The sequence below is a fragment of the Nicotiana sylvestris genome, chromosome 8, assembly GCF_000393655.2.
Source record: "Nicotiana sylvestris chromosome 8, ASM39365v2, whole genome shotgun sequence".
NCBI lineage: Eukaryota > Viridiplantae > Streptophyta > Magnoliopsida > Solanales > Solanaceae > Nicotiana > Nicotiana sylvestris.
The window spans coordinates 204220636-204234519 of record NC_091064.1 but is presented as its reverse complement, the minus strand read 5'-3'; the positions used below and the strand labels follow the sequence as shown (position 1 = coordinate 204234519).

Below are 13884 nucleotides of genomic sequence, written 5' to 3'. Positions count from 1 at the left end.
CTTCAGTATCATTCTTTGGTCATTGATGATTTCACGCGTTAAAGGCTGCTGCAAAAGTCAGCAAGATGGATGAGGGACTTTGACATGATTTTTTACTTGAAAGCTGGCGGGATACGATTGGCATTAGCTACTGGAGTGATAATCACTGTTATATTTTCTATTCTTGTCTTTACGAATACCTTAGCCTCACAAAATTTTTACAATCGTCTGACTTGAAAGGGAAAGAGTATCTGTTAAAAGTCAAGCGCATGTTTAGAATTTTTTATGTTTCTCTGAAGACCCCCACATGAGTGTGGTTCAAAAGTGGCTGCTAAGATTGTCTGCTAGTAAGGTGGACAGAACGTATAAAATAACTTGGTGACTACGTTGATTAGCTAACTTGATGTTGATGGGTCCAACAGAGTGATTATTTTTTTTATATAGAAAAATAGTTTTCTCCAGATTCATTACGCCACCTTCTAATTGTTTTAAGGTATTATTATAAAATAGAAATTATTCCCCACCCACTATGCAACCATGCTAACGTCCCTAAAAAATAAATACATCAAGAAGTTAAGAGGATTAAATATTTATAAAAAATATTTTAAACCTTATATATATATATATAGTATAATTTCCGGTGAAGAGAGTTCGGATGAACTCTTTTCGCCACCCTAGCTTTGTCCATGCCTGTGCTTTTAATCTCATGTGAGTTCTATTTTTACAGATCCCATGTAATAGGAGTTTTTCCGTAAAAAAAAAGAATAGAAAAGAAAAAAGAGAAAAAGTTCTAAGCTTATTAGTCAATACTCAATAGTATACAAACAATACAAGGTGTGTGTTCGATCTTATTGTCTTTTTACTCCTTTGAAGGAAGCCTACCCACCCCTGCAACAAACTCCTGTCTTGTGTGAGGGAATGAGTTGACTTTTCAGTCCACATCTTGCTCAATTGACTTTTCTTGTATGCGCCTCTAACATCACTAGAAATTGCCTTTTGAAAAATCTAGATCAAATGACCAACTATTTTGTGACTTTTCTTTACGGGTACTAGTTCTACAATATTGAATTATTTTTCTGTTTTCCGTTTTTTCACAACTCTGAATTTTTATATTTATTAAAATTAATTAACCATGTATTACTTTCTGGGAAAATATATGCATTAAGAGTCAATACTCTTACACTCACTACAAAATTTATATCAAAAGTTAAATATCCATAATGAGCTCGACAGGCATTATTGTTTTTGGACACCCATCATTTTTTATTTGTAAAGCTTTGGAAGACGGAAACCTTTTGTTAGAAGAGTGGCACCATCAACTCTTCCACCCTCCAACTCTTCCTCCCCAAGATATGGATTGGGAACCACTAGCACTAGTTTTTCTCCTCTTGTCACGACCCAACACGAGGTCGCCACCCTAGGACTATAATTCCACCTTAATCCCTATAATAATATAAGTAGTCTTTTTACACCAAAAGAAGAAGAAATTGAAATCCCAACAAAAATACTAAATTCTTCCCATGTATTCAAGTTATTACCCTTTGCACGTGGCTGGATATATGGTGAAATTAGTCGGTTGCACATAAACTAGCCCGGATAAATTTTTTTTAGATGGAATCATAATCCTAGTGCACGATTCTTTTTTGTATTGGGAAAGTATTTGTTGCCACTAAAAAAAGAAAAAAAGAAAATTTAAAGTAAATGGCGACGAGGAGCAACTTCTACAAGAATCCTTCCTATGCTTACAACAAAGACTTCAATCTCAATTCTGCTCTTCAAAATCTTCAAGGTTTCATTTCTTATTTATTTTCCAGGGTTTTGTATTTTCTTCAGTTTAATTCGTTTTTTCCTCCCTCTTTTCCAGCTTATAATGTTGTTACCGGTAACATTCCTCCTCCGGTCGAGTCGAATTCCGTTGAGGAGAAAACCGTCCACCGGAAACTTCGCCGGGAACGGAAATCTAAGGTGCACCAGCACAAGGAAGTGGAAGATAATGACGTCCCTCTGTCTCACCTGGATTATATTAAAAAAAGGAGGTGACTTTATTTTAATTAATCTTAAAATTACTTGATACTTCCTCCATTTCAATTTATGTGTCGTAGTTTAAGGGAAAAAATGACTTCTGTGCTAAAAGCTTCGTGGGGTATAATATATTTGTTTAACTATAAAAACTTCTCGTATAATAGGTAAAGTAGAAAGTTTAAAGTTAAATTGTTGCCGAATATAGAAATATATCATCATTTTGGAGTGGACTAATAAGTAAAGTGTGTCACATAAACTGAAACAATGAGAGTAATTTATAAACCTTTCCCGGTCTTTTGGCTAGTATATGTTCTTATCAGTTTAATACTCCATTTGTCCAATTTTATGTGATGCAGTTTGACTAGTCATGGAGTTTAGTGTTCCCTCCGTCCCTGCATAATTTATGTAGTTTAACAAGCCATAGAAATTTGTGGGAACTTTTAAAGTTAAATTGTTTCTAAATATAGAAAGGTTTTGGGACAGACCAAAAAAGAAAGAGTATTACATAAATTCGGACAGAAGGAGTATATCAATCCTCAAAAAGGCACATTAACATAGCTAGCTACTGGGACCTTGGTACATTGCCTTGGCGTTACGCTACAACCTAGTTCTGGCACACCCCATCTCATTGAAGTGAAAAGAAGAAGAAGGTATTTGATAATTTTAGTGCAATTTGGAGTGGTGAGTTGCTATTTTGTTTTTGAAACGCAGGAAGGAGGCTAGTTCAAGTCAGCCTTATCAAGAATTGACTGCAGAAGTGTTGGTAGTGGGATATTCATTTTACTGTATTTTGCACTTATGCTTAGTATCACGTCAGTTGTGATTTAGTGATTGTTTGGGTTCTAATGCTGTTCCAGGAACCTTCACATTCAGCATTGCATTTGGTGGAGTATGAGAGTAAGCTTCATTTGGCTTTTGGCTTTTTGGTTAATTCTCAATGACTTGAAAATGGTTTGAGTGTAGTTTGGTATGCAATTGATTAGCAGTCATGTGTTCATTTGGAACTCAAATCTCGACCGAAAAGGCAGGATGCTTGTTTTGAGAGTTCCATATTTTTGAGTGTTTCCATCGTCTGTGTCATAAGGAATCATTGCTATTTGGAAAAGAGTAGTTTGATTTTCAAAAGGATTTTTTATCTTTTGCATTTTTGATTACTGATGCTATGAGCAAGGACTAGTATACTGGATACTTTGGTGTCTAATTATTTACATATGCCTGCTAAACTGGACCTCCTTCATTTGTCACTGCAATTCCCTCGTTCAGTCCTTTCATTATAGTGTGCTACCATGCAGCAAAATGTCAACCATCCCCCCCCCCCCCCAACTCCTTTTATATATGTTTATGAGCTCTACAACATTAATCATGTACTTGTCAAAACAAGAAAATATGTATCATGTTAGACTTTTTTAATCTTTTAACTTCCCATTTTCTCCTTTATCCTTTTTGCTTTTAATGATTTAGGACCAAGAAGTTTTTCTGCCAAGACTGATCTCATGACAAAATATTCATGAACTTTCAGGTGATGCAAGCTCTTCTTCAGAATGTGAAAAGGGGCACAATCCTTCTTCCAACACTGACATTTTAGCGGTTACGGGTTAGCAGAAGCGGAATTTCATTTAATCTAATTTATGTAACTAGATATGCTTTCTAGTTACTTATCCCTTTAAGTGGTTATTTATACGAGTTATAGTTACTTATCACTGAATAATTAAAGTTCTTACAGGTTGTCAAAGTTGTTTATGATATTATTGTTCATAGAAGTTTGACAAAGATCTTCTGATGTCTTAAAGTGGAAATTGTCTTGTAATCGGAATGGAGAAATGTGTATCTAGTCTTTCTTTCATTTCTTTTCCAAATCCATAATATTATTGGACAACAATAGAACCTTGCATCATAACACTTGTCCCTGGCTCTAGGTACCTCTACCTTGAAATAGTGGGATTCTGCTTCATTTAAAGTGATATGAAAATCTAACCTAGTATTCTTTCTCGAAGAAAGATCATTAACCTTTTTTATAAGGTAAATTTAACCTAGTATTATAATCCGTACCGGATAGAAATCCCTTGATAGATGGTCAATAAGTTTTATCTTCGCTAATCTGAAATTTGCGAACAGTTTTTTATTGTGGTTTTCAAGAGCTTGTCATTCATTCTCTCTTTCATGATTTTCTCCATTCTTCTTTTTAGGTAGTGGAACTGGAAATGAAACAGATAGAGTTAAAACTTGCAGCGAGCAGCGATTTCCTCTTCCAGGAGAACCTTCTTGTGTGGTATGTGGGAAGTATGGGGAGTATATATGTGATGAGGTAAGTTATTGGATCGATGGATCTAGTTCTCTTTTTGTTTTTCTGCTCCTTTCTTAATGAACCCCATATCTTTATTTACTTTGCGTGCAGACTGATGAGGACATATGCAGTATGGATTGCAAAATTGAGCACCTGCAAAATCTTAAACTCCAGCAGGTGTTTTCCACTTTCATCCTGTTTTGCATATGTAGTCTAGCATGGATGCATGTGAAAAGATTTCATGATTTAACTATTGCTTTCCAAAATTGGGACCTTTTGTTAATGATGAAGAAATTAATGATGAAAACATATGAGCTAGCAATTGTCAAAAGGAAAACAAGAGCTGATTTTTCTGTGATAAATTCCCTTGCTAGACACATATTTTTATGTTTTCATAGATTTGTTGTTTCATTTTAGTTAGATAGAGAATATTGGTGTAATACTACATATCTAAGATAAGGAGCTCCTGACAAGAAGAAAGCAAAAGGCGTGGGAGTTCGGCCCGTTAGCTCTCATGTGGATAGTTTGGGGGAGAGAAATAGGAGAGCTTTTGAGGGGATTGAGTCTTTTTTTTCACATCTTAAGAATAGTCTTTTATCTTTGATCGCTTTTTGGTGCACTCATATAGCCCCACTTGTATAGAAGATTTTGCGTCTTTTGTAGAGAATCATGTTTTGATGTAAATTCTCTACTTTTTGGTATACTTCTGGTACACGGGAGTTTTTTTCTCCCTTTTGACTAATACAATTTACCTTATCAAAAAAAGGAGCTCCTGACTGCAATCATTAATAAGATTAGCATAATGTATGCTATTATTTTATAACTTGGTGATTACCTCCTTAGCATCGAGATTAACTTCCGGGGGGATCAAGCCATAGCTTTGTGCTAGGAGTAGGCGTTGTAGTAAAGCATGCAGCTCAGCCTGGACACTAAGCTGAACATACAGTCTTATATTTGTATAGAATGTCTGGCTTATGTCTTGGAAGGGTGGATTATGGAATCTGGTAAGGATAAACTAGCAAAGGGACGAACTATGTAATCAGGAAAAATACATGTCACTAGGATCTTGTTGCCATCTCCAAAAATCATCAGATAAGAATTCAATATAAGGGTCCGATATGTTGAACATTGGAGCTTCCAACTAAACTGGAGTTGTAATGTCTGTCACGAATCAAGATATGTAGTAAGCACCCAATGTGTAAATCATTTGAACAGTAGTCTTACCAAAAAAAAAAAGCATTTGAGCAAATGTACTTTTATGCATGTAAGAGATACCTGCTTCTTCAACTACATATGTTTCTCTGATGATGTCTTTAGGGGCCCTTGAGTAGCCAAGTCCAAGCTGCGTCTTTTTCTGGACAAAAGTGCAAACTGGAAGTTCCTGAATCTGGAGGTGACACCTGGGATTATGACCGTCATCGGTGGTCCATGAAGAGATCTGCTTTTTGTACTTATGAGTGGTATGCTTGTTGACATTCATTTTGAATACGAGTAATCTCTCAATATTAGGTCTTGCAGTACCAAAGACTTTATCTGTTAATACGTTGATAATCCTTCTCTGAGATCAAGCTCCACTTAGATTTACATTATGACATAATGTGCTGCATGTAGCAACCACCTTTATGGTAAAAAATTAAATGTGCCCTTATATTGTGTTCCTGATTGCTATGAGAGGGTATTTTTTCTAAGTATAATTTCACTGGTGTAGTTGGAAATGTCAGAGGCCAGGTCATCTTCCTGAAGATTGTTTGGTCACAGCATCAAAAAATCAACGCCTTTCCTTTGGTCAAGCTGGTGAATCCAGTGATCAGGTATTACTTCCGTTCTTAAGATTTCAGAAAACAAGCCAGTATCAAGTAGTAGTCATATATTTGTTATGCTAATCTTAATAATGCCTGACACAGGTGGAAGTGGCTCAAAGTAAATCCATTATACCCAAAGAGCTTCTGCCACTGTATAAAAGGTTCCTTAGTTCCTTTCTAGTTTTGATTTTAAATTGTACTCTGATTTGTTTTTTCTGAGAAAGAAAAAAAATTAATTGTACTTTTGTATATACTATATTTGTGCAAATTTCAGAAGCCTCCGCCCTCCACCACAGAAGGAAGGAGGAAGCAGAGAGAATATTGACCATGTGTGCTTGTGCTTTATGAATGTTGACCATGTATGCTTGTGCTTTATATGTTTGGTGTGTCTTCATTTTCACTTTGTGTGTGAATGATGAGTATTCTCTGCTCACTATTATTAAGAAATTGGACCTTGGGTTAATTCAACCTCAAAAGCTAGCTCATGAGGTGAGGATTGCCTAAAACCGTATAAGGAGACAGTAGCTCATTCACTCAACTAATGTGGGACTATTAACAACTATGGTTTAACATAATCAGCATAATTGACTACCCTATGTTGGATTAATCCCCATCCATCTTTTGAAATTGTTTGTTATCCTACATGATCTTTGAGTCATCGATGACAATGATGAAAAAAATGTAATATAAACTTTAAAGTGTTGTCATGCTTTGGTATTATATTCACCACGAATCAAATTAAATATACATAATTCAATGAATTAACGTCTGTTCAATTTTATTTTATTTTATTTTTGGAAAAAAATACCTTCCTGATCCTCAACTAAATAATAGGCATTCAATCTATGTTCCAACTACTCTATATTTCCATTTCAACACATGAAGAGTGATACGTGAAAGCACAGATAATAAGGTATTCACTTTCTTGGTTTTAAAGATGTAATCATTTTTTTTTCAATTTGGAAATTTGTATTTCGAAGGAATGAGAATACATATAAAAAAATAAATAAACATTTAGATGGAATGTTTGCCTAATGCTTTTAGAAGGTGTGTTGCCAGGCTCTTTTCTGTCTGGCATCCTGCTAAACCTTCCAGTAGATGCTTTTGTTGAATTTAATACTTGCCTCTATTGGTTCAGATTTCTGTCATCTTTCCATGGAAAGGATGATCAACTAGTCTATTATAGTTCTCATTGAATCTTGTTCAATATTTAAACTAAGTAGTTTACTTCTGATGACAAAGATTAATCGATAGCTGCATGGTAGTGGTAATACTTGCTAAAGCTGAAGTCTTTGTTCCCTCTTGACATGTGAAAGCTAAAATCAACTAGATAAACCAAGTTAACAAGTTAAACAGTCATACATTTGCATTTAGGATTAGATTCAGGTCCATCACTGAAATTGGTTTTCGGTCTCTTTTAATCTGCAGGTGCCAGCAAATTGGAAAAAGCGCATTGGACGCTAACTGTAATACCTGCCGCAGGTCAACTACTTTAGCCATGTGTCTTGATTGTAGTAATACCTTTTGTGACAGGTAATTTAGCGGCCTTTGACGAGATCTCAGCTTTATGTATTATAATATTTCTTGATGAATGAGTATGTGTCACCTTCTTTTGACAGCATCAAATAGCTTTTTTCAGAAGGGAGTGATGACTTGTTAGGATGGCAAATAAGAAAAGTGTTAGAATAGCAAACTTTGGTGCCTTCTCCTAATATAGAAATTAGCTCTCCCCCTCATTCGGTGTGGCTCCTAAAGTAGGTCTATACATGTTGCTTGAGCCTTGATTGGAGGATCTGCTTTAATTGGGGGATAATAGGGGAGATCCCCTACTTCCATGGTTGAACATAACGAATAAAGATTTGCAAATATTCAAATAAGGAGCTGGGAAACTGAAGAGATACCTTTTTGAACATCACAGTTCTTGGCCTTCTGAACCAGTGGAGCTTATGATTTTTCATTTTGTAGTGCAGAGGAATTGCTTAATCTTTATCTATGTTGATCTCAGTGCAGGTCACCTGAGAGAACATATCACTGGACATCCCTCTCACAGACAATATTACTCCTACAAGCTCAAGCGCTTGGTAAAAGCTTTACCTATCTTAGTTCCCATAAATTCAAGTTGTCGTAAGTTATCTGTTTCATATTGTACTTAAGGATGTGTAAAATGTGACCATTAAAGGACCGCGTAAGGCTTCTAATTTTCGTTATAGTACTATATTTTTGCAATTTAATAATTATTAAGACACAAATGTGCCAAAACATAATATCGGCATATTAAATAAATACAAGCTACATCTTGTTTATGCTTATTTTTGGAGCATCGATATGAGAAAAGTTTACTTAATTTGACATACCATTGGAGTCCAAAGTCATAAACGCTTGATAACTTCCCATGGAGTTCTATCGTCGCTAGTTATACATTCAGTTGTCTTTAACTTCAGGATGGCAACCTGTATGCAATGCCAATATAAGCTAAGATTTAGTAGAGCTCCCTGTTTCATTGCGTGCCAGTGTTTTGAATCACTGCTTTTGATATTAACTCCTCCCAAGTGAGGTTTGCAAAGTATAGCCGGTCCCAAGCCCTAAAGGAGAGTTGCTATAGGTTGACAGCCAATGTTAAAGTAGTTTAGTCATGTGTGGGATCCAATTATACTAGCGTTAATACCCCATCCCATCAGAACTCCAAAGCTAAGCATTCCTGACGAGAGTAGAACTAGGATGGGTGATCCCCTATGAAGTCCTAGTGTTGCGTTCCTTGCCGACCTCAACTAGTTTGGTATTAAGGTATAGTTATTTATTGATACTGATTTTAATTTTATCACCATTTAGTTGTTCTTGATATTCTTATATACAGCTTGAGTTTATCATGTTTACCTGTATGTTCGGCATGCTTAATGACGCAGTTATTTAACATAGGTTAAATGCTGCAAATCTACGTGCAAAGTGAGAGACATCAAGGATCTTTTAGCTTGTCACTATTGTTTTGATAAGGCTTTCGACAAATTCTACGACATGTATTCTGCAACTTGGTATGTGGTGGTTTTACATCTTATGGTCCTGATAGGAAGTGATAATTGCTATTGGTGCCCCTCCCAGCAAAAACACCATCACAACAAAAACGACAATTTTTGCTCAACATAAAAATTATAAAGACAACTTATTCTAACGTCTTGATAAAATGATTGATCATCATAATGTGCTTTGATTCAAAAGGCATTCCATCATATAGCATGTTATGACTAAAATTCTCTTGAATCCAATTCCTAAGCTATCCACTTCTCTGAACTTGTTCAGGGCCTGGTATAAGCATTTTTTTAAGAAAGGTAACAGATTTTATGTATCATCAGCACAAAGGCTGTGCTGGAGCCATATTTACAATATCAAAATGCTAAAAAAGCATGTCCTTGTTCTTCTTACAAGGATTCTATGACATCCAACAGTGAATGTGAATCATTCAAGAATTCCTCTTTACACCAGAAATGAAACAAAAGAAGGCAATTCATCTTAATCTTCTGGATTGAGCTGCATTTGTCTTCAAAACATCTTGAATTTCTTTCCTGGTGTAAAGCATTTTATTCCTCGTAAATGACCAGTTAATTATTTTGCTATATTCAGGAAAGCAGCTGGACTTTCAATTATCTGCAATTCCATTTGCTGTGAGGATCACTTTGAATGGTAAGTGGATAACTTTAATAATTTCTGCATGTTTTGTACTACCACATCTCCATACTCAGACTACAAGAGCTACCTCCACAGGCACAGGATAAATTGCTTGAGTGCAGGTGTAGAAGACAGTGCCTACATTGTACAGAAACATCCTGCAAGTAAGAACTATGTATTGAGCAACTTCATCTTCTGAAAGAGTTGATGCGAGATGATGTTTCCTTTGCGGAGCAGTATGAGTTGGTGCTGAAGTTGCTAAGCCATTTTTCATCGTCGCAGTTTAATGTTTTCTGATACTTTTTGAGCTGCTGTCTGATAAACGAGTTAGCTCTCTGACAATACTAAATTCAGACGCAGAAGAGCATTCTGGCTAAGCAAAGCTGGAAAAAGAAGTTGCTATTATCAGTTGCAAGGCAACATTTCTGAAATTTTGTTGTGTGCTGAGGTGCCGGTGACCATTGTATACTCGTGGAAATCTGAAGATGGGGGAGATAATTATGAGTTCCTTGAGTTGCCATCTCGTTCACTATAGAATTAATTTATATATAGAGACAACATAAAATGTTTTAATGCTGATAATGTATTTTAACCTTTTATGGATTTTTAAGTTTATTTTAATAAAATCGTAGGTTTTATATAAATTTATAATCGTGCTGATAATTAGGGAAAAATATAGAACTGTGACGAATAAATTTATAATGTGAAAAATATATTTATATATTAAGTTTAAAAATAATAAAACATTAAAAAATTTCTTCGGCTTTGGAATTATGAAACAGTTACAAGCCAACAAGTAATTAAACTCAAAATCCTAATTTCTAAACTTATTATGCTATTCCTATTGAGACAAAATTATTTCCAGCATATTCACCGGCAATACACAAGGTATTGTAGCGATTATGAGTAGCAAACTACAATATATTGAATATATTTCCTTTCGTATGATTTAGATTTATCTTTTTGAATATTTAATCTTATATAGACTTTATTTTTGAACTCTGGCTTGGTTATTATCTTTCCATTCATGTGATTTATATTTTCTTTCTATTTTTTGCTTAGTTTCTTTTACGCTGCAGTAGAATAGTTGATGGATCTATACTCTAACCATCTTTCATATTTTCTTAATTCATCATCATTTAAACTATAAAAATGTCCAGAGAGTTTTGTTAAGTCCTATAAAAGTATATATGTTATTGCATTATACTTCTACTAGTGAATTTTACATGACATTTAAAAAAATTACCGAAAATTAACTGAACCGTATAGATACCAAAGAGAAACCGACATGATTGGGACGGTTTCGGAAAGTCTAATTTTGGTTATTCATAATAGAATAATCGAAAAATTTGAATAGCACAAATTTTATAAAATAACCGATCGAACTGAACAATTTACACCCCTAATGGCTTAGACCTACGGTGTGTCCTAAGTCCTAATATGTTACAAAAGTTTAACTAACGATTCAATCAAACAAATTAAACAAATTTATTAGTAATTCTTAAAATAATTTTTTTTACTACTATTAATAAGAGGGAGTAGAGGAGCTTCCGGTCAATGTGAATTGACCAAAAGACCATGGTACTTTCGTTTATTCCCTAAAATATCCTTTCATGTGAACATGCCTGCTTGTTTTTAGAGGGTTATTATTGTCTTTTCATCAGTCATTTCAGCCGCATTTTAGTAAATTCCATGCATAGCATTGACAGGTGTACTTTAAATATTGGAAAAGTGGGACCCATTAACACTTGTCTGCAAGGTATTCCTCTAAGATATGCATAGTATTTACGTGGGCTCCATTAACTTTCAGTGCCACAACCTTTGCGCATGCAATTCTCAACGTGGGACCATGCTTATACTTGTTCAAAATACAAGTACTTCAACTAATCTAACATTTTCATATTGATAACAGCTTTTATAGCAGATTTGATTAACAGCTTTGCTTAATTGTAATTCTCACTTTAATTTTAACTACTATAAAAATATTATATTTAACAACTGACAAATTAAAGCATAGAAGTCTAAAACAAGTGAGACAAGTACCTGCAATTCGATTTCATATATTCAAAAGTAAGTATACTTGTACAACTCCGCTATCAAGCATGTTTCAATGACATATTAAGTTTCGTGATGACCGTAAAATTGAGATTAAATTTGTTGATCATACTTAAATTTTCTGTGTTTAAAACTCATTACATTCCCCCATTTCGCACCCAATCTCCATTTGCCTATTACCCAAATAGAACCAATAATTATTTGCCTAGCGCTTTAACAGTGCTACTATATGCTTTCTTTAATTAGGAAAAAATCAATTTCTTAATCAAGGTTCATTTATATTTCTAAAACTCAATATTTTATTTATTAGAAAATACAGTGAAATAGAATAGTAAGAGTCAAGAGCTCAATTTGGATTCAAGAAAGTTACCCGCTTATAATATCAGTAAAAAGCCCGTTAAATTAGAGAGAGAAAAATTGCATGTTCAATTAGAATATGATTGTAATATATCTGTTAAGAGTGTTGAATACCACCTAATTTAATGGTGCTGTTCCTATAACAAACGTAGTTCTTGAATATAAAACTAATTTTTTGTAAAACAAATAAATAAATAAAATATGAAGATAAATGTATATAACATTAAAAATACAATTGTTTACTTCTTTTGTTTTTAACTTTAGTAAATTTACGTTCTTAGCTTCTGATGTTGCTTCAATGGCGATTGAAAAGTCATACAGTGGTTCATGATTATATTTTAAGCATCATTAGATTAATGTAAAATTGATCAATGATGTATGACACACTTCAGAATTTTGAGCAATAATAAGGCTTCTTTGTACTTCATTCCATTGTTTGGATATTTTTCAACAAAAAAAAAAAAAAAAAAGTTTTTGGTTAACGGAGAAAAAAGAGCTTCTCGAAGACTATTTTGTAAACTTGTCAAAACAATATTCAAAACTTTAAAAAAAATTGGCAGTTTTATTTTATTGGAATATGTAATTCTTTAATTAAACCTATATTTTATTCCATATTTTGCATTGATATAAGCAAAAGAAGCTGAAAAAGAATATAACTCATGTAATCAAACGCTTAAATCTTGAAGACATTATTTTCCTTATTCATATTCAAATAGCTATAAACTTCTCTGCCGAGGAATAAGTGTTATTTCAGCTTAATTAATTTGGGAAAAAATAAATGTTCGCTTTTCGTTTGAAAAAGCAAGAATGAATTTTTTTAAATTTATTCTTAATCCAAAAAATTATCTACAAAATGCAAGCATATATAAAAAGTAATTTGAGAAGATATAACAGGAAATAAGTAGTTGTATAACTCTTACATTATTAATACTAAATGATTTTCTTAATGGGTGCGAACTCCTACGTGACACTTATTTTAAATGATAGGTAGCGTTATCTAAAAACCTATGCACCACTATTTTAACTAACTTGATGTTACAAGTAAAAATCTTGACGTTATAAGCAAAAAATTATATTTTTAACAGGTATAAGCTAAACTGGACATTTATTCATGCTAATTAATGCAACACTATTGTGAAGCAAGCTCCATTCAATTCTAATTTTTCAGATAAGTTAGGCCTAGCAAAATTACGATTAACTGGTTCTTTGGACATGAACTCTAACACAAGTTCTTTCATAATATATATATATATATATATATATATATATATATATAATGTTATTGGGCTCGGAATGATCAAATTTGATGATCATAGTTAAATTTTTAGTGTTTAATTGGTCCCGGGCTGATCCCGGGCACACCATCTCAAATCTCAAGTTACTACTATTAATAAGAGGGAATGAGAGGAGCTTCCGGTCAATGTGAATTGACATCAAAACCAATTCACTTCAGACCCTAAAAGGCACTTTTACTAAGGGGTAGTTTTGTCATTTCATATGCACATGTGTCCTCTCATTTCCTAAAAGGCCACCGCCTGCTATGTTTGACTTCTATGACGTTTTTGGTGACTGTGTCTTTTTGTTTCTCTCTGTTTCTTTCTTCCGTTTTCTTAGTTTACTGTTAACTGAAGCTTGGAGTTTCATGACTATGCTACAAACAGACTTTGACCTGAGTGATGCAAACAATCTCGAAATTCCAAAGTTCATCAATTTAAGTAAGTAAAA

General features: G+C 33.9%; 1 protein-coding gene across 4 annotated transcripts; it reads left to right on the top strand.

Moving 5' to 3' along the window:
* Positions 1-993: 993 nt before the first annotated feature.
* LOC104211842 (uncharacterized) lies at positions 994-10391 on the top strand. Of its 4 annotated transcripts, XM_009760965.2 has the most exons (15): positions 994-1768; positions 1844-2015; positions 2713-2764; positions 2859-2898; positions 3521-3595; positions 4188-4306; positions 4397-4462; positions 5603-5745; positions 5994-6096; positions 6190-6248; positions 7516-7620; positions 8093-8168; positions 9004-9116; positions 9703-9762; positions 9844-10391. In XM_009760965.2, exons 1-15 carry the CDS (start codon positions 1681-1683, stop codon positions 9944-9946), a joined length of 1374 nt encoding a protein of 457 aa, XP_009759267.1. In that variant the 5' UTR covers positions 994-1680; the 3' UTR covers positions 9947-10391. The 4 variants fall into 4 exon arrangements, 3 of the variants coding, with proteins under 3 accessions (XP_009759267.1, XP_009759273.1, XP_070009008.1); XR_707240.2 differs by lacking the exons at positions 9703-9762; positions 9844-10391 and having other exon boundaries at positions 7707-8168; positions 9004-9117; XM_009760971.2 differs by lacking the exons at positions 9703-9762; positions 9844-10391 and having other exon boundaries at positions 8098-8168; positions 9004-9117.
* Positions 10392-13884: the final 3493 nt, after the last annotated feature.

Excerpts from the sequence above, each read along its gene's own strand:
- LOC104211842 (XM_009760965.2), top strand. The coding sequence starts at position 1,681 with ATGGCGACGAGGAGCAACTTCTACAAGAATCCTTCCTATGCTTACAAC. Across the intron at positions 6,097-6,189 it reads CTGGTGAATCCAGTGATCAG|GTGGAAGTGGCTCAAAGTAA; the intron begins GTATTACTTCCG and ends TGCCTGACACAG. Across the intron at positions 7,621-8,092 it reads AGTAATACCTTTTGTGACAG|TGCAGGTCACCTGAGAGAAC; the intron begins GTAATTTAGCGG and ends TGTTGATCTCAG.